Source organism: Amblyomma mixtum, chromosome 3 (assembly GCF_055824585.1).
Source record: "Amblyomma mixtum isolate Tamu chromosome 3, ASM5582458v1, whole genome shotgun sequence".
Lineage (NCBI taxonomy): Eukaryota > Metazoa > Arthropoda > Arachnida > Ixodida > Ixodidae > Amblyomma > Amblyomma mixtum.
The window spans coordinates 402,067,529-402,094,002 of record NC_143014.1 but is presented as its reverse complement, the minus strand read 5'-3'; the positions used below and the strand labels follow the sequence as shown (position 1 = coordinate 402,094,002).

Here is a 26,474-nt window from a genome sequence, read left to right as displayed (position 1 = left end):
GAAGGCTTTTGGGGACAGTTTTGATTATTTTGGTGCAAACTTTGTGCAGGATTAGTAACTCACATGACTAGTCTAGTGAAGCAGCGCAACGGCACAAGGCCAAAGGGAAGAAAGGGACAAACACAGCGCTGTGTTTCTCCCCTTTGGCCCTGTGCCGTTGCGCTGCTTCACTAGATATGTCAGACCAACTCGCCCACTAGTTCATGTTGTACAACTCACATGAGTTCAGTTTCGTTGTCACACGGTTGTCCAGTCACTCATTTCCCTGACAGCTCTGCTCTTTGAACGATGCTATTTGGTGTACAGTGTGAAGTTGGTTTTGTTTATGTGTACCCATTTCCTTTTCTTAACTATTCACTTCTGAAATCCATGCCACATTTTCAAAATCCCTGGTCACCCATGCTTCTTCCCTGCTTCTGCAGTCAAGCACCCAAAATTATAGTGTGATGCTTTTTTACTTAATTGCTGCTTTAATGTCCTCACAGAACCTCCTTATTGTCTCGCTATCCTGACTTCATCTTTTCATTGACTTATAAACATCACAAACAGGTTAAAAAATTGTGAAATGGTTTCAATATAGCCAAAATTCGTGACATAAAATTTTGTCGAAAACTGCACGCAAGAGCAGCGCAGCTTAATAATTGAAGGGACGGCAACTCAGGTGGCCGTGACTAGAGAAAAGGGGAGACCTCTTCCCAAGTTTCAGCGCCTTTTCGAAGGTGAGTGCGGCAATTCCTGAAGCCACGAAAAACTGAGTGCCTGTTCTTCCCCGCACAGAACTGCCAGCTTGCAACGGTGGGTGCTCCTATTCATATTTGAGCTAGTATTTGAAAATGTCATTTTCATCTAATTTGATTATAGTAGCCAACCGATATTTCGGACCAATAATTCGGACTTGCACGATTTTTTGGACTTTACTGAGGCACTGTCAGACACTTTAGAGGAATGTGTACATATTCACGGCAGATACTTTGGATCTGTGTAGTTTTTCGGATTAAATTTCACGCTAGCAAGGCTGTGAACAGAGTCTTCGAGCCTAGAAGTTCATTTTTCATCCTTACTTAGATGCGAGCAGGTATCACCGTCTCAAACAAGCAGCCCTCTGCTGCCATGAAAGGTGCCATCAGTTAAATAAGGCCCCCCTTCCCCTTCATTAGCAATGGTCCCCCCTCCCTTCCCAGATAAATTTTCTGGTTATATAACTGCTTGATAAAGTTCTAGCCTGAAAACCAACCTTGCCAAATTTCAGTTTGTTTAGTAAAGTAGAAGGTAAGGTAAGTAGGCTGGGCACAAGCAAACTGTCACAGAACATGTAGGATCATATTGGGGAATGTGATAGCATGTACAGTCAGGCCGGAATGAAACGCGAACACGCATATGACATACATTCCTGCTTTGCAGCGAGATATTCCTTTACAACCTATTTTCGATTATGCATTTCAGTAGGCCCTTTACCCAGACACATGAATCAGGCTAGTTGTACACTTCAGCTGAAAGTAGGCAGGTAAAATATTTTGTTTTCTTGACATGCTCTGTTCGCATTTCATTCCGGCCTGACTGTACAATAGACAGAAAAAGTGGATAGACCATTGACACAGAGTTAGTTTTATTTCTCGAAACTGGTCATCATAGTATGAGTTCTCTCTGTCATTAGATGCTAAGTGTAGCAGGCCACGCTTACTGTGCTCAGAATTTGTCGAGTGCAGTGTTAAGCTGACTTATAATAAAACCTTAGTGACATTTGTCTGGTCCACTTGCTTTTCCTGCCAATGGTACATCGGAACCCTAAAGATGATATGGAGCTATAGCAAAACTGTCAAAACTGATGAATAAGCAGCAGGTGAACGACATCCATGGAGAAGTTTGAATAAATGCTGAAGCATGAAGGAAGCTTGAAAGCAGCAATTTTCTGAGAAAGTGGAGTTAACAAAAGAATTCTATAGACTAACATCATGATAAATTTCTAACTTATAGGTAAGTGGTGCTCATGAACTGCGGAGGCTAGAGTTTAGCGGAGGTGGCTGGGGGTGTCATCTGTGCTGTCGCATGCTACAGTGCATGGATCGCTTGCGTTCGCTTATCTTGCTGTTTGAGAACTACTTTTCATGTAGAGCTGTCTATAGCAAAACTTCGTGCTGGGCTGTCTAGGCTGGCTAGTTTGAACGACTGTATTTGTGAGCCAATGTAGCGCAGTTGACAGCATGTCAGACTCCACGAGAAGCTTGTGCCATTCGGAGAAACACCCAGCAGATAGAGTGCCATTTGTGGGTGTGTATGGCTTTACAGCTCATGTTCATTGTGGAGTTTTAAAAAGATTACTACTTTGAAATGACTTAACATTGCATACTTTGTCACTCTCTTCTTCAAAGTACTCGCCAACTGTTAACGAACAGCCGTCTCCATGGGTACTCTGAAATGAGAAAAATACTCCATGAAGTATTTGCATGTGTGTCTGTGGGCTGCCCTCTACCCCCAGCTGGGAATGACTTCCACATGCACGTATCGCAGTGTTTTGAAATGGTATATTGCTTTTGAAATCACATTTCATACTTGTGCATTAAGTTCTAGGATGTACTCAGCTTTTCTTCATGAATGGATGACATCATAGGCATCCTGTGAAATCAGAAAAACTGCTTTGAAAAACTTTTGTTTACATGTATTCTCAGGGGCCACAACGCCAGCTTTCACTACGAGGTATGGAAGTGCAAAAACACAAGGACACAGCAGAGAAGTGGACGGGACGAGCTCTAACTTTCAACAACTATATTGAAGCTCGCATTTCTTAAGTGAGCACTCACGTGTACGCAAAGCCTTCACAACTGCGCTGAAAAATAAAGGGCAGGAGTGGTGGCGAGAGGGGAGACAAGGAATAAGTTAAGGCAAAAATAATTTTTTTTTTGCCTTTACTTATTCCTTGTCTCCCCCCTCGCCACCATCCTTGCCCTTTAGTTTTCAGTGTGATTACGAGTGAGAAGGCTTTCTGCATGTTAACTGGCATTGCCTTATTGATTGGGCAAGTTGGAGTTGCATTTCTGAGAACATGAAAGCACACAGAAATGTGTTCATAGTACCTGTTCTGTCTCCACCTTAGTCTTTGTGCACTTTTCTGTTCTTGAGAACAGTACCACACATACTGTCCGAAAATATTCACCTGCTGTCATTTCTACAGAACACCTTTTGTTTGTTTAGGTATTGATGTGCCTTAGCTGCTACAGCCAATATAGTCTGTACTATTTGCCGCCGCGGTGGCTCAGTGGTTATGGTGCTCGGCTGCTAACCAGAAAGACTCGGGTTCGATCCCGGCCGTGGCGGTTGAATTTCTTTGGGGGAGAAATTCTAAAGGACCGTGTACTGTGCGATGTCAGTGCACATTAAAGAACCCCAGGTGGTCGAAATTTCCGGAGCCCTCCACTACGGCGTCTCTCATAGCCTTAGTTGCTTTGGGACGTTAAACCCCATAAACCAACCAACCAGTCTGTACTATTTGTTAACATGCGTACCTTATCACTTGCCCATTGGAGATTGTCTCTTTTTCTTATTGCGTTTTAGATGAACAGAAAATGGCTACTTCAGGCACCAAGGCTGTAATTCAGTCCCTGCATTTTACAATTAAACGCGCCCCGTAGAATGCTCTTCTCAGCTAAACTGGTGAATTGTTTGAGCTCAAATCTGCGTACAGAAAGAGCATTTTGGTCAGAAGAATTGTTTTATGCTACATCTGTTCGAGGTACTTGCCTGAATCAATAAAAAAATTTGGATATTTGTACCGTGTGTGGCGGTGACGAAATAAAACAAGCCGATATCTGGGCAATTGCACTGGTGGTGCAGTCTCCTTTGTTGGCTGTGGAGATTCGGCAAGGGGGGTGGGGGGCTTGCGGGAGGTTTGAAGACTCTTCTTTATGAAAGACTGAATTTAGTGGTTTTGGCCTAAGTAAGTTGTTTGTGATCATTTATAAAGCAGTTGAAAGAGCGTCTTCAAATCTCTCGCAAAACGCACCCCACTTTTGCCAAATCTCTACGGCTGACAAATAAGATGGTGCCACTGGTGCAGTCGCTCAGATAACGGCTTGTTTTGTTTCGTTGTCGCTGCAGACGATGTGATTATTTGACTTTTTGTTATCAATTCAGTCAGGCATGTACCCCAAACAACTCCGGCATAAAGCAATTCTGCTGACCAAATGCCATTTCTGTTTGAAATTTGAGCTCGAATAATTCACCAATTTAGCTGAGAGAAGCATTCTGCGGCGCACATTTAATTGCGGAACAGTCTGAAATTTGTGGACAAATTTGTCAGAAGTCTCATTTTGTTTCAACACCATTCGTATGAGACTGCAGTCTGCTAAGGGGTGCGCTTTCTGTGTGCAGGCCAATGGTTGAGCATTGCGGTGGGTGAAGCACCTGCTGTGATGCGCCCATGGCGGCGGGAAGCCCAGCTTGGAGCCCGTTGCATCCGAGCCCAGGCTTCCTGCTCAAGTGAGGCAAGGAGCACGAGAAACTCAAGCTCCGCATCCGTGCGCAGCTACAGAGCCACATGCTGAGGTAGCGCAATCTTTGCTGCTGCATGTTGCAGCTAACTGTGTCATGGTTTGAGTGGCAGCTTGGTTTGTATGCATTACGTGTATGGCTGGTCCCTGTCAGGCAGCATTGGCCAGTGAGAGTACAGAAATGGCGAGATTTGCACAGTTGTCAGCCTTTGCATTCCTTCCTCTGTGGCCTCCTACTAAAAGGGACCCTGAGGCCAACACCGTCCAATTTTTTATTTGTAAAATTTGATGGTTTGGCTCTTTGTGGCTGTATTGACATTCATTAAGTGGCAAAAGATGTATTGACTGCTGAGAAATTTGGGCTATAAAATGGAACATTTTTTCCCACCACTTAATTCACACTCCCAAAGTTGATGATGTCGTTGAGTGCATTTGGAACTCTGTGATCGCCAGCTGAAAGTTGATGTCAATGTGGTCTAGCTTCGGAGATCCACAAACAGAAAAAGAAAAGCACTTGGTTTGATCACAGTTTGTTTGTGAAAGCAGCCTGTGGCGGCAGCACACTTTCTTTACCATTTATTGGCCTTTTCTGTTTTATAAAAGCTCTGTTTTCAGTGAAATCAGCATCATTATTACTAAAACATGATAAGCTATCGATACAGACCAACTTCGATTTGCCATCAGTGTCCCTTTCAAACTGAATAGCCCAAATGCAGGCTGTTTGGCATACCGTATTTTCCGGCGTATGAGACGCACCCTTGTGTAAGACGCACCCGCCATATATGCAGGCTGTCATTGAAAAAGTTGGTATATAAGACGCACCCGTATATAAGACGCACCCCAGTTTACCCAGTTAGGCTAGTGAGGATCAATTAAACACGCTTGCGCGACCATCACGAAATTCACCGTACCTGTGAGAAATTCTTAAGCAACGCTAAGTGGTGAAAAAAGGCAACACTCACGCCATTCCTGCCCATGTTTTAGAAAAAAAGGAAGAAAAATTAAAAAACTCTCCCATATGTCCATAAGAACATTTTATTTCTACTTAAAACCTTGGAAGTCATCACCTTCGGATGCGCTATCAAAAAGTTCGCCCATTTCTGGAGTCAACGCGGCTGAAACATTCTCTTCGCTCTACGTACACGGAGCAAACAAAGTTGCAAAGGGTGGCTAAAAAAAGAACGCCGGCTTGTCTTGGCTTGTCTTGACAATGGCGAGAAGCGTGATTGTCGTCATCTTTTGGCATTTCACATTACTTTTGCTTGGGGCCTCCGAAACGGTCGTGTGTTTGTGATCCCGGAAGTTGTCATCCCCGCCGTTTCATGATAAAGTTCACCTAAAAAAAGTTGCGCACGGTGGTACCCGTATTGAAGTATTAACCACAACCGCATCATTGCTAGTGATATTTTTTCGGTAAGAAAAGCTTGAAAATGAACCTGAGTAATTTCTGAACTCGCAAAAAACAATGAAAAATTCGCATATAAGACGCACCCTTGTATAGGACGCACCAGCAAGGTTTTCGAAAAAAAAGCCGGGTCTTGTGCACCGGAAAATACGGTACCTTAATTATGTGCAGTGGGTGTGAACACCTGTAAACTTTTGGTTGTCTGTTTATATTGAGTACATAAGAACATTTCTCAGTCAGTGTGGTGGTCAGGTTTGATTTAGGCCATCCAGTTAGTTCTCTGTGGAAGCTAGAAAACATCTAGTGTTATGAAGTGTTTACTATGGCTCCTTACATCAACTGTGGCATCATTGTGTCTCAGTTGCCAACCACTAATCTTTATCATTGTTTTCAGTGCTGTAATAATGCTACCTATGAGGTTTTGAGTACATAGTTGATGCCTTATTGTGCAGCTTGTTTGAAGACGGCCTCTTCTCAGATGTGACCATCAAGTCATTGTCAGACAACTCTCCCGGTGGCCTGGTGCTGAAGGCCCACAAGGCAGTGCTTCTAGTGAGGGTGCCTGCCTTCTGGAAGCTTCTCACTGAGAGGTGTGCTGTTTCAGGGGAAGGTGCAAATGTGTTTGCTGTGCCTCTTGACAAGGATTTGCTCCGGGACTTCCTCAGGTGAGCCGCCATAGTTAAGAAAAGGAGCGTTGTTCACACTTTTGTATGTTGTGTGCACTACAGAGATCCTGAAATGGGTTTGACATGGGTAGTTTTGTGAGGGCTATTCTTCAGGCATTACGTTGTCAGTATAGGTGTATTTTATTGTAATCCTCCTGTTGGGAAAGTGTTTTGCTACCGAGAACACAGTGTTGGTCACACCTCTCTAAAGAATGTAACCCAAGTCTTTGGTCTGACCAGTGAAAATGCTGTCTGATGAGGTTGCCATGTGTGTTAAAGGCCTACTTGACCGAAAGTTGACTATGTCTAATTTTGCGCTCGATATAGTGTGCATGTTATGAACAATATTTATGTTTAATATTAGGGCTGTGAAGCGTCTAGTATTTCAGTCATAAGCGTTCAGATACTTCTGTAGCAGACGACGCAGTCCCCTAGCGGTGTGTTGGACAATTAACAAATCTGACCAGAAATGACGTACAATTGAGACACGGGCATCGTCGGCTCTCCAGTTTCAGGCGTTCCGAAGTGAGTGAGTGCCCCTTGTAAGTCCTTCTTCTGGCGCATTTCTGGCGGTTTTCGCCGCGAAGCTCGATAGTCTCCGAGAAAAATTAACCTCTGGCATCATGTCGACGAAGTGCGTGGCCGCGGAAAGGAATACGAGGAATGCGGAAAGCACCATGTATACCTCTCGGCCACTGCCCTTCACACCCGATCTCGAAAGATGGTGTCAACTGTCTGGAGCTCAAGTTTTAACGTGTATTCCCTTCTTTTTAAAAAAAAAATTTAACAGTAGGCGACTGACTCTTCTCTCTCACGCTAACCCCATTTATGGGCAGGGCTTTGTCAGTAGACCTCTCCTGGTCTACATCATCAAAGCACATACGTGTTTCTGGTCCAATTGGCAAAGCATGCCACGTACCAAGAGGGCTATAATTGGGAGAAGGAAGGCTGCGAGGAGTCTCTAATCAGAGTCACAAGCTAGCTTAGCTGGTTCAGAAGCTAAAGTAGACGGCTTTGCTCATCGAGCAGTGTCTTTTTGATGTCACGTTATTTACACCAGGCAGATGTCTAAGTAGAGGTCTGCTTCATCTGAAAAGGAATAAACATTCACACATTTATTTCAGGTGCAGCTGTACCTGAAACGTAATAATGCAGTCGGGCATCGAGTGTATCTGCTTCCGCGAAGACTCGCAGGCCGAGCTCAGAATCCTGGAAGGCTACACGTGCGTTACTGAAAACACCCAATTTTCTTACTGACTGCCTCACGCCATTCATACTTGAGGTCAAATACAAGAAGCTTTAGTGTTATCATCTGGCACGTTTCCAAAACCTCAGCGACCTGAAGCGCATAATTTATTTAAATGACATTATTTTCAACCGAGAGCAACAAATAATTTTGATTATATGTTCTGCATTATTACTCAGTCGATGCAGATACACTGCCTACCAGCAATTTGCGTGGTGGCCGTATGGTCAGCTGGGGTCCGGCAACCATGTCGTTCTGCCTAGCTGTGTGGTTGAAAAGATTATAACTTTTTCATCCCTGCAGTACACAGGCTTTAAATGGCTCTCTGTAAATACATTAATGAACACAGCGCATAAGTCTATGCTCATTTGTAACCGGTATGCATTTTGCAACGCGCAGCAGCTTGCCTGGCCGAGGCGCACAAAGATGAACAAGCCCACCATCAGCACCGCATTGACACCACAGTCCTCGTAGAGAAAAATATATATTTATTTCGTTAACACAAATTTTGCTTCTGGTAGATTCTTTCACTTTACACTATGCTTAATTCTCTAGAGCTCCCTTTTTGGATATCCAGCTGTTTTTTATTGATTTACCTTGTACCTGCTCCAAATTTTTTTGCACAGGCAGAAATACCTTTCTACGGGGGATAAAAAATGAGAAGGGAAAGGAGAAGGCAGGTCATTTTTTTTTATCAAGACAATAACCATATTGCACACATAGCATAGCGCATGTGTGCTTTTGGCATGCGGGCCCGCTCAAAAATAGTGACTTGATTAGTACAAGCACTTTTTCTACTTGGCCTCCATTTGAACATGCCTCCTTCCTTCGCGGTGTCCAAACTTTGCACAAGCTGTAATCGAATACTACCAGGCAAACAACGCTCACTAGCATAGCGGCGCGATCATCTTCACTGAGGTTGAACGAGGAGTTTTCTAGTCTACCACAGCAAATAGAACACATTTAAAACTTTTGCAGCAAAAGCTACGCTAGGCTAGCAGAAGTGCATTTCGCGGTGCCTGCCAAAGGCTGCTATTGCGCATGCGCTGTTGCCAAGGCAACCAGTACCATGGCAACCATGGCGCCGCAGCCGCTGCGCCGCACTGCACATGCGCAGAGTTGCGCCGCGCAGCTGGGATATAAGCTGGAAGCGATGCGCTCGCTCCTTAAGCTGGATTCACACGACGGACCAAATCGCGAAGTGCCCTCGCGGATGGGCATCACGTGACCCTACGTCACTGATTCCTGCTGCTCCGCTTCACTCGCGAGCAGCGATTCGTGATATGGCCGAGAGACCTTTTCACACTTCGGATTGCTTGAGATCCTTGGCCGTGACTCTCAAAGCAGTAGCGGTTAAACTGTTTAGTCTGGCAACGAGCAAGCTTACAAAATCCAATACAAGCCTCTGGTCGAACCAAAGTACATGCGAGCGCGAAAAACTACATAGTCCTGTTGACAGCTGCGAAGATGGAACCACTTGGCGAACTTTCTAACAGCCAAAGCGCGTCTTGTTCGTACGGTTCTAGGTTCACAGATGACGCAACCTTTTTTTTTCTTGCCCTTGTGGAAAGTTTTCCCGCTCTGTGGGATACGCACAGAGACGATTACGCCGACAATGCAACAATCCGACTGGCTCGTCCGCGCTGTCGTCTGCTGCTTCCTCCCGTCGTGTGAATGCTCGCCGCGGACGGGGGGACCGCGCGTCAGACATCACGTGACCGATTGGTCCGTGAAGCGGTCCGTCGTGTGAATCCACCTTTAGACACGCACCATAGAAGAAGGAGAGCGGCCGTGCTCGTCACGGCAGCAGGACAGGCTGCGTGACATTGAGTCTTCCGATCCAGAAGTCATCGCATGGTGCAAGGCAGGCCGACAGCATGATAATGAAACGAGAAAAGCTAAGCGATCGGCCGAGACGTCCAAAAAACGAGAGGAACGTCTCGCTAAGAGACGCCGCCAAGCTGCTTAACGACGGTGGCGTGTTGCTACCGAAATGTCAGGAGACGAAATTGCTTTTGCTGTGTATATCCTGGCCTAGCTGAGCTAAGCCACTGCCAGTTTTTTCTGGGGCGTTTCATTCCATGTATGATGCAAGTTATGTAATTTAATATATGTTTTTCCATATATAACTACCATTTATTGAGCAAAGTGCTGTACACGCTACCACTACCAGTGCTTTGCACGAGCTGCATCGAGCAGACGCTCTGAACCTATATGGACTCCTGTCTTAAACATGCATCGCTTCCAGCGGGTGGTAATGACGCCCATTTTTCCTGTTTCGGTATTGAAAACTCCGAATTTTGTGTACCGTTGGCAACTTAACTGCTTGAAACTGTAACGTAATGTTTTGTGGTTAACATAATCCGGGGATGTACTACGAAAAAAACGTTTTTATGGTTTGCAAAATTTTGGTCAAGTAGGCCTTTAATGTGATCCAGGATCCTGGAAGCCGGTACTCTTGGGATTGAGAGGAGTGGAAAGGGTGTGTTACTTGAGAGCTTGAGTGTACACTGCAGCATGTAAATGTGGCCACGTCAACAAAATATATTTATTGCCGAGCTCTAAACTCGTAAGTATCTCTATCATGCATAGTTTTGTATGCACAAAAAGAATGCAGAACTAAACGTTAACAAATGTAAAATGATGCACCTCCCTCAACTAAGCGAGAACGCCTATGTGTACACACTCAATAAACTCTGTTTCAGCCCATGTCATCATGCAGACAACTTGGCACAACCATTTCTTCTACTTTAAATTTGAAAGCTCATCCTGACCAAATCAGTGAAAGTGGCAGTGCGAAAGAAATGGGGATGAAGATGTAGAAACATGGGCGACAGGACAAGTGCTGAACTACCAGCTTAATTTTATTGAAAAAATGGGCCACATTTTAAACATTCGAGTGCATCACAAGTCAGGTTATCGATGCAACCATGAAAGTGCATCCAGCACCAAGACAAATCTCCTTTCAGGATGGCGCCATCCAATGATTACATTTCTTTCGTGGTTTTACTTAGTTCCTTTTCCACCTGACACTGCTTTTGTGCAACTAAATGACTAGACCTTTGCTTGTTGGCTCTTTTGTTGTTGATTTTTTTGTTTGTTTTTGTGGTTAATCTGTCTCTGCTTTTGCTCTGATGTAAAGACTCGTTCTGCCCGTGCTTTGGTCGTTTCTTCCGCTTTTAGAGGTATGCCCTCACGTGGTTGCCTGTATCTAGCCTCCAGTGATAATGAGAATGAATGTTGTGTTGCTGCTAGATGCGCATTCATAGTTTTATCAATAACCTGACTTGTGATGCACTCGAACGTTTAAGATCTGGATTGTTTTTCAATAAAATTAAGCGGGTAGTTCAGCGCTTGTCCTGTCGCCTGTGTTTCTACATCTTCATCCCCGTTTCTTTCGCACTGCCATTTTCTATGATTTGGTCAGGATGAGCTTTTCAATTGAAAGTAGAAGAAATGGTTGTGCCAAGTTGTCTGTATGATGGCACGGGCTAAAAAAGAGAGTACTGAGTGTGTACACAGAGGCATTTTTGCTTTCTTGAGAGAGGTGAATTTTTTTCATTTGTGAACGCTTAGTTCTACATGCTTTTCGTGCATACGGAACTATGCATGATGTAGTAATTTTTATTTCTAGTAGCTCATTACTTGTAATGTTAACCTGTGGCAAAAGTTTGCAATAAAAACGAACTGCGTCTTTGTCTCCTTGGGCAGTTCATGGGTGACATCTCGTTGCAAGTTCTGCAGAAATAATGCAGCTTTATTTGGCTGCAATTTGTGTACTAATTGCTAAATTACATGGATTCGGACAAATGCCCATTTTTGTTCATTTCCATATTCAGTGTGGCCATATCAGAATGTGAGAGGCATGCTATATTGATTAAGAGTCATTTAAGTGTTATATGGGAGAAGAGATGTGAAGAAAACTGAGTTCAGGGGCATGATGGTGGCTGCTGTGTTGTCTGTGCTGTGAGTCTTTGTGGGGATTTATTTCATGGGCTTTGCTTTCCTGAATCATGTCAGCTGCAAAATCCAAGGTTGTGTGCTGCCTGGTTGTGTGCTGCCAGGTTACATATTTTGCCTGTACTTTGAGTTCATTCTTTGTGAGGCCAATACCTTGCAGTCGTACTCTCAATGCAGTGCCTAAAAGCGGGCAGTGTGGGAACAATAAAGGCTATTGTAACTATGTTAACCAGAGACACGGACTGGAAATGAAAATTTTAATTATAAAAGATATCATAATGAAATTGGGTGTGCTTATGTGTTTCTTCCTGTTTTCAAAAATATAATTAGTTTCAGTGTATCTCAGTAGTTCCCATAGTATATGAAAATAATTGAAGCATAATTACCTGAATTCTTACGGGTCATTAAGACACTTTCAACATTTTTTGGTTTCAATTGAAATGAAGCCGTAGGCAAAGACCTGCCATCTGGAGCTATGCTAATTATACTGTTTTTGAGGTGCATCATCATATAAAAATGTTCAGTTATGTCCAAGCACCATAATTATGAAATATAGTTAGGTGACATGGTTTGCAAAATAATAATGTTCGACTCAGCCAAAAAAAAAAGCATAGCTCCACAGTTTACTTCTTTCTGCTTTCAACGATATAAGAATATTTGAAATTGCGCCTTAAAAACATAAAAACTTCCGTAAGGCTAGTCACGATGGCAAAAATCATGAAGCTGAGAAAATCTCATTTGAAGTGCGTGTGCCAGCTATTTGGAGGTCGTTGTAGAGGCCTGAAAAAACAGCAGAATGGGGACACTCCAGTAATATTTCGCAGTAGTGAGAAATACCAGGATGTGGGGGAGGGGCCCAGTTTTTAAACAAAACTAAGATGGTGGCCATCGGGAACGTGGTCATGAGAAGCTACAGGCGCGAAGTTCTGTCACATTTCGCTCCGAAATCACAATTTCCACTCTTCGTAGGCGGAGAATATGCAATTGCCTTAAACCTTTTTGTGCGGGTGCTTTGCCATTTTTGCAACATCGAAATTTTCACATTTTTTTATCATTTCAAGACCTGCGTCTCCCCTTAAAGTTGTGGGCATGAACAGAATCTTTATGACATGCTTTCTGATATTGTAGCACTTTGGTTCTCAGTGAAAATTAACACCGTGTGACCTGTGCAAATGCAGTACCAAGCAGCAGGGGGAGTGGGTACCGCTGGTTGCCTGTGTGTTCTGTCACACTAGATCTGCTACAGCTGCTTTTGCTACTTCACTCGTGTGGTGTGCATTGCAGGCTAATATTCCTTAAGAGCGTTGAGCTTAGAATACAGATACCAGGACTACGTAGTGTCACCTTTGGGATGAGGAAGAAGGAAGGAAGAAAACTGTTTTTTTTATAGTTGGTTATATGTGAATTCAGCTCTAACAGACAAGCACACAAAGGGAAGGGCTTGTCCTAGTGTCTGTCCGTACTTGTGCTTGTCCCATTATGCTGTTCCCTTTGTGTGCTGTTCCATTTCCACTGAACTGACACAAAGTGACGAAGGGAGTAAAAAATTGGTTCTTAAGGACCTGTCTACCGATTTAAAGGGGAAAAAATAGTGCACACGAGAAGACGGGACAAGCGAGGAGACACAGACAAGCGCTTGTCCCGTCTTCTCGTGTGCGCTATTTTTTCCCTTAAGTATGTCTGACCAACATGCCCAAGCCTCATCTCTTCTGAAATGTCTACCGATGTTCTTATTTGTGCAAATATGTCTGATTACTGAAGCAACCACTTAACATCCCGTTCATGTTGGGGGCTGGTGCAGTGATTGATTGATTTTTTCTCTTGTCTGGCATTTCATCCAGGAGCGTGTACTCCGATGATGACATTCGAAAGAAGGAGCATGATATTCTTCGAGCCCTCCGCTCCCAGGATGATCCTGCCTCGACAGATGATGAAGATGGTGGCGATGATGATTTTCAGGACATGACTGGCGAGACTGACACCAGGGAGGGAACTCGGGAACTAACCGAGAGCGGCTCAGCCAATGAACCAGGTGGGGACAATGACGGCCTGTTTACTGGGTCACTTGAGCAGACGGGGGCTGAGGACTCTCTAGAGAATTTCCGCTCATGCTTTGTGAATGACAATGACGCCAACTGTAGTGAGAACCGTGGTGCAACAGCTGGAAATGTAGAAGAACCTCTAGACAGCCTGTGCGATAACACCCAAGTGTACGAGGAAAGCCAAGCTGGCGATGACGTCTCAGACAACCGGGACGAGTGCTCCGTGAGCATGAGCAGCAGCATGGTGCGGAGTGGAACATTTGATCTGCAGAGCCAGATGCCGCTCGAGGCAGCCATTGAAAAGTGGAATGGGGAAGAGACAGCAGCGATAATGGGTGTGCAGGAGCATGAGGAGCAACAGCATAGCAACAAATCCACAATTGTAGAGGAGTGCAATAAAGCAGGCTTGAAAGTCTCCACAGAGCAGGATGGAAAGTCTCTGGCACCAATGTCTGCATTCTTCCTGCACGAGAAATCTCCTGCTCCCATGCCAGTGTCATACCAATGCCTTCCGAGATCACCTAAGGTCGGTGGGCAACTTGGCAAGAAGAAGAGAGGCTCTTGTGTTGCTTTTGGGATGAATGATTCTGGCTTCATGTCCCAGAACACATCTGTTACTGAGGCAGTGGCGTACGACAGCCTTAATGATGTGGGGGAAGTGCCCTCGCAGGGTGCTGCTGACCAAGCTGAACTGGGGTCAAACCAGGAGCATCGCGCATCGGGTGCGCTGTTCCCCTTCTACATCGACATAAACAAGACAAAACCAGAAGAAACCCAGGCACAGCAGCACAAGGAGCCGTCAAACCAAGGTTCGTCTCTGTACATGTACATAGATGCTGGTGGAGATGCTAGTGCAGGCCAGGCCCAGAAAAGGTCACCAGCAAGCAAGCCCAAAGGAGATAGTGATTCGTCCAAACGACCTCAGTCATGCTACATGTACGTTGACTTCAATACAGTTCACCACGATGACTCTCATCCTGATGAGAAGCCATGCTCTCGCACAATGCCATGCACCTTGTCACTGTCGATGTTCATTGACATCAATGATGACCACAGTGAAAGTGTTGTCTGTGCCCACGAAGCGTATAGTAACTACCAGGGAAAGCCTGCAAAGGATGGTGCAAACAGTGTAGAGAGGCAGCGAAGCATTGTTGAACACCGCATGTGGGAACACTTTGAGCGTGAAGAGATATTGGTTGTGTCGGAGGAGATCCCAGCTACGGAACAGCCTACTACTAGAATTGCACCCTGTCCCACTGCTGAAGGGGACGTCTCCTCACCAAAGAGGGTGTCGACATGCCAATCAAGGTTCCAGCCTCCTGAAGTCTGCTTGCTGCCAATGAGCCCGATTCTCAGGCGCAAGGCAAAGCCAGAGCCTGTGAAACCAGCACCCAGGGCATTGCCCGTGAAGTCGTCAACACGGCCCCAGGATGTGGATGCCATGACATTCCACAGGTCTGAGGTGTGCGATGGCGAGGACAGTGATTCCCTAGAGCATGAGAGTGACTGGGAAGGTGATGTGCCTAAAAAGGACGTGTCTTCAAAAGCTGAGGTGTTGCCATCAGCAGGACCAGTGTCATCAACAGTACTGCCCAAGAAACCAGAATTGGAAGTCCTTGTGACTAAGGCTGATACCAGTGTGGTTCAAGAGTCTCCTGCAGTCGTGCCCAGGGAAACTATACCAAGGGTGCGTACATGCCTCAGATAGTATAGCCCCTTCATGCACTGTGTTTGCATTTGTACAAGTGACCTGAGCACTGTCAGATCCTCCTCTACAAGGCATAATCTCCGCTGGTGTGTGCATTGAAAGAAAGTGCTGAGACTGTATGTGTAAAATGTTTAGTACAGTAGAACCCCGCTGTTACGTTCCTCACTGCTGCGTTTTCCCGGCTGTTACGTCGTTTTCTTCGGGTCCCGGCACAGCTTCCATAGGATCCAATGTATTGGGAACCCCGCTGTTACGTCGTAGCCGAGGAAACGATCCCGCATGATACGTCGCAACCGGGCTTCCCGAACCCGCCCGGGCAATGCGCGCCAACCGCCATTTTGATTTTTGACGAGTCTTGGCCCGGCTTGGCTACCGAACTGGCTGCAAGAAGCCGCACGCGAGTTGGAGAGGCCGCCACTAGATGGCTATCTGCCTCGCACGCCGAACGCCGCGATCTTTATCGTGGGAGGTGGTGAGGAGGAGGCGCGCGGCTGCGGTCGCTTATCAGCGCGTCTTTTCTTTCACTCTTTCTTTTTATCTTTTAACTCTCCTCTATCTGCAAGTGACAGCGGTGGTGGCTCGGCTGGAGCCAGTCGGCAGGGGCCAGTCGGCAGGGGCCAGTCGGCAGGGGCCAGTCGGCAGGGGCCAGTCGGCAGGGGCCAGTCGGCAGGGGCCAGTCGGCAGGGGCCAGTCGGCAGGGCCCGTGCAATTTCCTTTTCATCCTTCTCAGTCGCAACATCTTTATTGTGCTTTGATGGCGTGATAGCGTTGAGTAAGCGGAAGGGGCTTTCCCTTGAGGAAAAGCTGGACGTACTAAACGCAGTTGACAGGCAGCCAGGGCAGCTTGCGCGGAGCAGCGCGGCGAGCAGCCTACAAACATTTCAGTGCTTGACGCTGTGCACAACATCGCTTCAGCGTGGACTGCAGTGAGCACGTGAACTGCACAGCACTGCTGCGTGCGTGCGGTGTGGCCGCACCGCAAAGCGACGCTGACAGCAATGCGGCCTTTGCTATTGAGAAACGCGTTGTTCTTTCCAGCGAGCGAAAGAAACTGCAATCCACCATTCTCGATTTTTTAAAGTCCTAGGGTCAAATTGCGGAAATTAATTGTTTCAAGTCAAAGCTGCACTGTTTTCATTAATTTTCGGTGCTTTCCTCACTGTTGCGTTTTCCCGGCTGTTACGTTTTTTTTTCCCGGTCCGGTGAAAAACGTATGAACGGGGTTCTACTGTATAACCATTTCAAGACAGGCATGCAACATTAACTAAAAAGTTGTGTTTAAGGTAACCACCCACCACGTTTTTTAATAGCTCTGGTTTGGATTTGATGAGTGCACATTTTATTTTGTTCATTGTTTTAATTGAAACAGTGAACGACTTTTGCAAGGCTATAGATGAACGTCAGCAGGTAGATGTGGTCTGTGTAGACTTCTCGAAGGCTTTCGATAAAGTTCCGCATCATAAGCTTCTTTTTAAACTACGCAGATTAGGAATCGCTGAAAATATAGTACTATGGATTCAGGCCTATCTAAGTAACCGCTGTCAAGTCGTCAAAATAGAAAGTGCAGTATCGAATAGGCGTGAAGTTCTGTCGGGGGTGCCACAGGGCTCCGTTTTAGGTCCGCTTTTGTTTTTATTGTATATAAATGATATTTCTGCTATTGTCGAATCGCCTGTCAGAATGAAACTTTTTGCCGATGATTGTTTAATTTACTCTCCTGTGGCTTCCCCGGCAGATCAGATGAACATAAATAGATGTCTTCAGTCGTTAAACTCATGGTGCCTGAAATGGGGTATGGAAATAAACTACCAAAAATCTAATTACATGCAAGTAACAAGGAAGCAGAATGTTATGATGTTTCGATACAATATCGGTGAAAATTCCTTAGATCAAGTAAAGTGTCTCAAGTACTTGGGAGTGACATTAACAAATAATCTTGACTGGCGCACCCATATTGAAAATGTCTATTTAAAAGCCTACCAGAAGGTCTGTTTCCTGAGGAGGAAGTTGCCGAATGCGACTAGAGAAATTAAATTGATTGCGTACAAGACGTTCGTGCGGCCAATCATAGAGTACGCAAGTGCAGTGTGGAGTCCTCATCAAAAGGGTTTAAAACGGAAACTGGAAAGATTGCAAAGGATGTCAGCACGTTTTATATGCTCTAAATACCGCCGCACTGATTCAGTCACAGCAATGCTAAAAGAGTGTCAGTTAGAATCACTAGAAGAAAGAAGACTAAAGCAGAAATTGAAACTTTTTTTTCTGATAATGAATGATAAAGTCAAAGTTAATAAACATCACTATGTTACACCTCCCCTGAAGCGTTGCCCTCGGAAAAATCACAGTAAGGTATTACAACCTATTATTACACGTACTAAGTCTATCGCTACTCCTTTTTTCCCGATGCTGTAGAAATTTGGAATCAACTACCAAGTGACGTTGTGGACCAAACAGATGTAGACAAATTTGTGATAGGTGTGAACGCGTTCCTGGAAGATTGCTGTGCAAATCTGTAATTCTGTGCATTTGAGTGTTTCTTTTTTTAGCGAAGAGAATTGCACTTGTGTCTGTATATGTTTCCCTCCCTGTAATGACCCTCATGCAGAGGGTGAACAGTATGAATAAATAAATAAATAAAAAAAAATCTTTGGAGCTTATATGGGTGCACAATGTGCATTTTGCAACACAGGCCATTAGCATGATGCTGGTGACTGAGGCATGATGCTGGTGACCAAAGGGTCCACCACCTTATCCAAGCACAGGAGCTCAGACCTGACTAATCCAACTAAAGCACTTCTTTCTCTGTAAATTACTGCATAAAGTGTCAGGTTTAAAAGAATGAACACAGAGTTCAAATTTTGTTTGATACCACTTCTGGGATGCTGATTCTGGGGATGCCTAACCTTGTCTGCATTTTCAGTGTGGTATACTTCTGACCTCCTCCTGCTCTTCAGTGTTTGATGGGAAGTGAAGCAGGGACATTCTAATTGATGGATTGGCATCGGAGAGCAGCTCACAAGGTGGTGAACACTATGCTGGTGACACTTTTACGTGATATCAAGTCCTGGTGTAAAATATGCTTTATGAGTGTTTCCAAGGGTGACATCAAGGGCTAGCATTTATTAAATAGTTGCAGATATCCTTGCAGTGATAGGTTAACAAAAAATTGATCCATATCTTAGTGTAATGTAATTAGTGTAACCATTTGCGGAGTGTTTTGTGGGTGCCCTGGTATCCTTGCTTCTTTCCTTATGTGCTGCCTATGCCTACCGCAGCCTCCCTTCTCTCCTGGAGATGGGGATGATGATTCAGAGACTGTGTACTCGGAGGTCTCTGAAGTGAGCTGCCTGTCAAGCATCGACAAGAGGATGCAGGAGTCAGGCTGCAGCCCAGAGAGGCTGGGTGCCTGCTCCAAGTTGGGGGACGACCTGCTCAGGATGTTCATTGGCCAGGTGGAGACGGACATCACAATTCGCGTAGAGGGCAAGGACATCGGGGCACACAGGTATGAACACTCATCGACAAACTGTCACCTACTGCACAGGCAATGCACTGCTTAATGTGAGAAGTTGGAGTAGTTTTTGAGGTTAAAAAAAGGATGTACTGGCTCTCATTTACAGAAGTGATGGAATTTGAACGGTCATGTGCCTTGCCGACGTGGACCTCAGTGGGTACTTAAAATTATCTGAAACATGCTGTGAAGACTTGAAAGGGCTGTAAGGGTGACTCGCATTGTATGTTCTCATGATCTCCTAGCCACAGCATTTGTTGGACAAGCTTTGGCTGGAGGTGTGCTTGCCTCACTAGTTTACCACTTATCATAGGCTTAAAAATTGTAATAAAAATATGAATGGGGTGAGAGGTAAATTGTCTCGCATCATGCACTGCCTGGCATATTGCACCATGCACTGTCTTGTATTTTGCCTTTCCTGTAGAACGAGCAGGCTTTCCCAATAGGACCTGCCAGCTTTCGTTAAATGGGATCCCCATATGGCAATGGGACTTGCTTAAATTCTTCAAGATGAACTTGAGGGCTGAGCTTGTGGAAAGTGGTCTAAGCTGAAAGCTTTTTCAGCAGGATCAGTGATGCTATTGTTGTTGTTTTCCATCTTGCTTTCCTTGCTGTTTTGTTGAGAGCTGAAGATGAAGAGCTTAGGTCATTCCTAAGCTTCTTGGACTTCTGCAAGTGCCAGGCAGTGTTTTCTTCATAATGCACATTCAGACCGTAATGCTTATAGCCTGAGTGGTGAGCACAGAAGACCAGGCAGAAATAGTAGAGAGTTTACGAATAAGTACAGTGTAGAGTATAGAATTTAAAGCTTCAAGATGTATGCAGGAAATTTGATACAGTTGAACTGCTCATTAACGAAAGCCCTCAAGAGCGAAATTCTCGCGGCAACGAAAAAATCTTGTGCCGCCAGCAAACTTCCATAGAGTTCAATGCATTTCCACCCTCTCAGCAGCAAAGGGTTTTTAAAAAGCAGTCCCGCAATAACAAAAGTTTGAGGTAGTGATCTGCAACATTTTTTTCGGCTCATCAGCCAGTTGGGAACGGAGAAGTACCAAAACTGCAGCAGCACACTCATCCGACAAGTCAGGCACATACGTTTCTGCCAGCAAGCATCAGCGCGGTCATTGCTGTTTACACTAGGTTACTTATTTTTTTTTAGCTTAAAGCAGCTTTTTGCTAGGCTGTCTGATGGCAACTATGCAGGCACGTGACGCTTCATGTGACGACACCGCTGGTCATCTGGCAGTTTTTTTTCCTCCTTGCTGGCCGTTGACACTGCCCACTACCACGCTATCTTGCCGTGTGCCGCGTGTACGCTGAAACGCTGAAATCGCCTGTGTCTTGCTTTCGTCCAATGTTTTGTTCGGCGTGTCAGAAAGATTCTGCCTCCTGTTAAAAAGCACAAGTTCTTGGTGCTGCAGGAAAAGTCTGCAGTCATCGCCGAAGCTGCAAAAGGGAGAAAGAAGTCTGATATTGCAGAGGAGTTCAGTATCCAGTGCAGCTCACTTTTTACTCTTCTGAAATCCAAAAGCAGCATCATAGAGGCACTTAGACCGGAGTGTGCGTGCAGCACAAGACTGTGGCAATGCCGGTCTGCGAAGACGTCGATAAGGCTGTGTTGCAGTGGTTCCTCGACACGAAAGAGAACACGCTGCCTTTGTATGGAAGCCTTCTGCAGCAGAAGGCTATTCACATCGCGTGCATTCTGGGGCAACAACAACTTTAAAGCGAGCGCTGGATGGCTAAGCCAATTCAAAGCATGGCACTGCATCGTTCACCAAGGTGTTGTCGGGGGAGCCTGTGAGCGTCACGGTGAAGCAGCATCACCCTGGATGCAAGAAAGTTACGAAAGCATAATGGACAAATGCAAGTCCTCCGAAATTTATAATGTGGATGAAACTGGCTTTTTCTACAAAATGTTGCCATCAAAAACGCTTGACCTGAGGGGACAAAAATGTCATGGCGGTAAGCTGAGCAAAAAGCGGGTGACCATTCTTTTGCATTCAAACATGGACGGATCCGACAAGCGTCTTCTCCTCGTGATCAGCCAGAGCACGACGCCACAGTGCTTTAAAGGTAACCGAAGGCTTCTGGTTGAGTACACTGCTAATCAGAAAGCTTGGATGACACGCACAGTATTCTCCAGCTGGCTGGAAGCCTTTGATGCAGATATGCCAAAGCAGGGCAGATCCATCTGCCTTTTTTTGGATAACTGCAGTGCCCACCACATCGAAGACTTCCTGATGACTGTCCACTTGATTTTTTTTCCCCCCCAAATGCACATCCGTTATCCAGCCTCTCGACCAAAGGGTTATTAAGAGTGTCAAGTCTGTGTACCAGGGGAGACTCATCCGGCGGATGTTGAAGTGGCCCACGGAAATTGATCTTTTCATGTAGTATTTTGCTGGTACATTTTGCACTGCCCTGAGCCATTAGATGGAGTCCTAGCAATTGGGTGGCCTTTGAAGGCATACACTACAGATAGATTTATAGTGCTGGCATTTTCCTGTAGCAGGTGCCTCTGGCAATAGAGAGGTGAAGCTGATGTGGCTTCATTAAGCCCACCAGTTTAATTAGTCTATTGCATTGTTTTTTTTCCTTGCAGGTTCATTTTGGCCTTGCGGTCTGACTATTTCTTGCTCATTCTGAGGGAAGATTTTGCTGCCGAGGAGACCGAGGTCATCAGCATGGATGGGTGAGAAAGGCTTGTGTTCTTATCCTTTTTTCACGCAGCTTTTAGCGCAAGTTTCTCTTACTTGAGAAACTTGGGCTTTCAACAAGTGAGCCTATCATCTCTGATAGGCTGGCTGCTACTGTGCACTCTGAGAGATTTGGTACTCCAGCCAGTGGCCGCGTCGCCGTGGTGTGTGGCGTACGTGCGAGAAGCAGTCATGTTTGCATCCCCAGGCGATGTTTATCTGCCTGAATGCTGAATTTTTGGGACAGGTGGGTTCACCTGAGGTGTGCCAGGTGTTCCGACAGCTGCGCAAAGCAGAGGGCGCTGGATTTTTTGTATCTTGGAAAGATGAAAAGGTCCCCAATAGAGAGTGCAGGGGCTGGTCACGAGAGGCAGCTGAAGAAGCCTTATTCAGCATATTTAGCCGTCATGTCCTTGTAATCAGTGTACGTTGGCAAATGGTGAATTTTTAAGGTCTGAAGCTCCGAAAAGCCTTCTATGTGCCATTCAGCTTTGAGGGAGGCTCTTAAACTGCCAACAAAAGGAGGTGGTTAGATTCGCCTTTGAGCTGCTTCGTCGAGCCATCTTTACAGCAATTTCTGCCCAGTGTAAGGTTGCGGGTGAAGAACTGTGTGAAGTTTTGTTCTTATATTCAGGAGTCCACAGTGCGTGTGTTCTTGATGCATGTATTCTCTCCCAATCCCTCAAGTTGCCCTAGTAGCGATGGTGCTTTCTCTATTTTGTTGAATTAGAAAGCATGGCTATGAAACTGGAAATGTAAAATAATTCCTTATTTTTTGTTGTAGAATGGTCTTTGACCATTACACCTTAGCAACATTTCATTTATGCTGAAGCATCACTCTTGGCTTAATCAGTATTTTAAAAAATAAAAAACGGCCATCTAGTGTTTACCCGTGAATTAGCGTGTTCGGCCCTGAGGGAATTAGAAAATATCAGAATAGAGCAGAACTGCGGGGCTAAAAATTAGCATGCATATGCATGCATAGCAAGTAATATTCAGCAGTCTAGTAAGAGAACAGCAGTTTGCAATTGGTGGCGAGGTGCTGGAAGTAGTAAGAGAATATGTTTATTTCGGGCAGGTAGTGACAGCTGATCCGGATCATGAGAAGGAAATAACTAGAAGAATAAGAATGAGGTGGTGCACATATGGCAGGTTTTCTCAAATCATGATGGACAGTTGACCAATATCCCTCAAGAGAAAAGTATACAACACCTGTATCTTACCGGTACTCACCTATGGGGCAGAAACGTGGAAGCTAACAAAGAGGGTTCAGCTTAAGGTAAGGACAACGCAGCGAGCTATGGAAAGAAAAATGATAGGTGTAACGTTGAGAGATCGGAGGCGGGCGGAGTGGGTGAGGAAACAAACGCGGGTTAATGACATCCTAGTTGAAATCAAGAGGAAGAAGTGGGCTTGGGCAGGGCATGTAATGCGAAGGCAAGATAACCGCTGGTCCTTAAGAGTAACGGTGTGGATTCCAAGAGAAGGCAAGCGTAGCAGGGGGTGGCAGAAAGTTAGGTGGGTAGATGAGATTAAGAAATTTGCGGGAATACGGTGGCCACAACTGGTGAAGGACAGGGTTAATTGGAGAGACATGGGAGGGGCCTTTGCCCTGCAGTGGGCGTAGTCAGGCTGATAATGATGTTGATGATGGTCATTTTTAGGGTAGAAGCATGAAAAAGAAATAGACAACAAACATTCTATGGCATGGCTAGTGGATGCCTAGATGGATGTGCGAAAATTAACACGGCAAAAGGAGATGGCAGGAAGTGTAAGCACTGTATGAAGGCGCTCAAACACGTGCATCGCTATGCATAGAAATGTTCTGCTGGCAAAATGAGCAAAAGTGACTGTCAAGCATGTTTTCATCATCGCCTGCAACGTTTTAAGCATGAAGGTTCGAGTAACAAGCGCAGCATCGCTGTCGCTTTCACCCCACTGTATGCAGCAACTACACACCCTCTCAGCACTGCATCAGCTGCGATTAGGACTGCGCCCCTGAAAACTCTGTCATGGCGCCTCTGTTTCCTTTAACCGACCAAAATAAATGCATGGCGAAAAGCTGCTGTGACTGGGTCTAATGCCAGTCAAGGCACCAAATAAGGTGTGCTGTCATGCAGACGCCGCCACGAAGGACTACTACCAAGATGGCACTTGACTGCTTCCACTAAACACGTGCATGCACAGTAGGCTTTGTAAAATTGGCCTGTTATCTTGTTGCTGAAGCTCTGGCACATGTCTAACAACTTCTGGTAGTCAAATTTTTGTCGAGTGTCCATTTGATCTGTTCAGTTTCGTTGACCATTAGCATTTCCACATAAGTTGATGCGCTGTGGTGGCGCAGTGGTTAAGGCATTCTGCTACTGAGCAAACATGAGGTTGTAAGATAAATTCTGGCCACATTTTGATGGGAGCAAAATTGAAAAATTCCTGTGTTCTGTGCAATCACTTTAAAAGCCCCTTGGTGGTTGAAGTAAATCCATGACCCTTCATTATGACATCTCTCGGGGCCTGTATGCCACTTTGGGATGATAAATTGCACATATGAACCAAATATGCGTAGTTGACATGCTGCACTAGCTTATTGTGTAGACTGCTCTTGTGGTATTTAAAGGAGTATAGACACCATATTTTTGCTTGTGTGTTTTCGTTCAAATGATGTGTTAGACGTTAGTACACATATATCATCCTGTGGTAATTGCCTACAACCGCTATATAATTTATATTTTAATTTCTTCTTGATGCTTTCGGTTTCATCAGCCGAACAATGGCAGTGACGTATAGTTGGTGTTTAGGACACGTGAGCCATGGAAAAGCGGCTGTGTAGTTGCCAATGTGTTGTTTTTGTCGTTCCAAATCTTGAAGCAGGCTGGCTTAAGGGTTGTAGTGAATTAAAACTACGTAGTGACTCGCGTGACCTAAACTGCAACCATGTCACTGCCTTTGTTCGGTTGATGAAACCGAAACAGCATAAGAGAAGAAATTCAATTATAAATTTTTTAGTTGTCGTAGGCAAATACCACGTGGGGAACAATGTATTCTAGTGTCTAACGCATCACTTGAAAGAAGAAATGTAATTAATATTAGGTTTCTGTGGTACTTTAACTACCAAGGGGCCTGAATCCAAGCCATTGAATGCCAAGGCTATGAGATATGTGCGATAGGCAGCAGAATACCATTCATTTTCTTTCTATGTCATATGTAATGCGTCAGGCATGGCAGGGTACATCTCACCAGAGTTGAGAATAGCACAAACAGGTGTTGTTGTGTACATGTTATGACACAGTAGTTTCACATTCTTGCAAATCATAATGTTGAAATGTTTCAAGCGAGTTGGGCTAGGTTTTAAAGAGTGGAAAATTGACATGAAGTTTGATATTCGAATGTTTTCTGAACTTTTAAGTGTAAGAGAAGATGATGAAAGGAGGAAGAGTACGTTGCTGGTGTTACTATCAGGCATAGGATTATTGCACTGACTCATTATAATGTTTGGCGCCGGAATCATGAAAAAGAAGTTCTGCCCTTCACATACCTGAGGACATGCAATAGCATGTAACAAGCCTTTGACTGTGCAGTGTTGGTTTGAGAACCAGTGACAGCACAACCCTTGCAACAGTCTCTGTTTAGCAGCCAACAAAATTCGAGGGTGCGATCATTAAGCGAGTGCGAGTGCATTATGCGAGTAAATGAAATGAAGTCACTTATTCCTTGCATCTTCTTTTGTGCGCTCCTCAGCACTAAGAATCATCGCACTTGGCACTCAGAGGTGCTGTCTCTAGCGACGAGTTTCTCACAGCACCGCTGCTATTCTATGTGATGTGCTGTACCAGTCACCTTAACCACATGCTGATGGATTGGAGCCTGTGTTTTTCAACCTCTGCAGCATTTACAATTTTACGCGACAGCGTATACAGCTCGTTTGGTCGAAAAGCCTTCGGTGTCATAGTAGTGTCAGCACCGCGCTTCGGAAAAAATCGTATCATGCCAACCGTTTGCCACAGAATGTTCCAGATGGTGTAATACGATTCAGTGTTTCATGCCACATAAGCATACTAGTTAAGTTAGAGCCTAGCTTGCGGCAGGGATTCGAACCGTCGACCTATAATTGGGGGAACCGGTGACCTTTAATTGGGGACTGCGTATCATGCACAGTTCAGGTGTCCACCATGATAAGTGAGTCTGTTATTGCGTCATTTCCTTTCCTCAAAAAATCAGTTTTCGATTTGTCTAACGGGCGACAGCATTCCGTGGACTCCCTGGCAGCGCTGCAAGACGTTGTCGCGTTCCACTCTTGAAGGTGTAGCTTAAGCATCCTCCAAATTTTTCTTAATTTTTGGGTTGTTCCCAAAGTTTTCTTCCCCGAACCAACATTACCCATCATGTGAGCAAATACGGTATATAACTGTTGCATCTCATGATTACTCACCTGTAAGGGTCAGTTGTGGAGACTGACAAAAATGCTTGAAGCTGAAAACAGTCCAGCAAACAATGGAAAAGAAAATGTTATACAGCAAGGGGCAGGAAATTATTTTTGCAGAGAAGAAATGCAAGTTGAAAATGGTTTAGCTGAAATTATGATGACAAAATGAACTTCTTGTAATGTCATTACATGTCAGGGCATGTATTCCACACGACAGGTAGAAAACTGGCTCAGAAAATTGGGTAGAGCGGTGAGGTTAGGAAATTTACTTAGGTAGTGTGGCTGGTGCTCGGACAAGACAGGAGTTTTTGGAGGTCAACTGAAGAGGGCTGTG

The 26,474-nt window shown here is 45.0% G+C and overlaps 1 protein-coding gene across 1 annotated transcript in view; it reads left to right on the top strand.

Annotated features, from left to right (window-relative positions):
* Positions 1-26,474, top strand: part of LOC149357386 (uncharacterized) — a 49,048-nt gene that overhangs the window by 6,000 nt on the left and 16,574 nt on the right. Inside the window, exons 2-6 of the mRNA XM_089584581.1 lie at positions 4,366-4,539; positions 6,342-6,554; positions 13,602-15,489; positions 18,786-19,015; positions 21,627-21,716. Coding sequence (XP_089440707.1) covers positions 4,532-4,539; positions 6,342-6,554; positions 13,602-15,489; positions 18,786-19,015; positions 21,627-21,716 — 2,429 coding nt within the window. The 5' untranslated portion in view covers positions 4,366-4,531. The remainder of the gene's footprint in view (positions 1-4,365; positions 4,540-6,341; positions 6,555-13,601; positions 15,490-18,785; positions 19,016-21,626; positions 21,717-26,474) is intronic.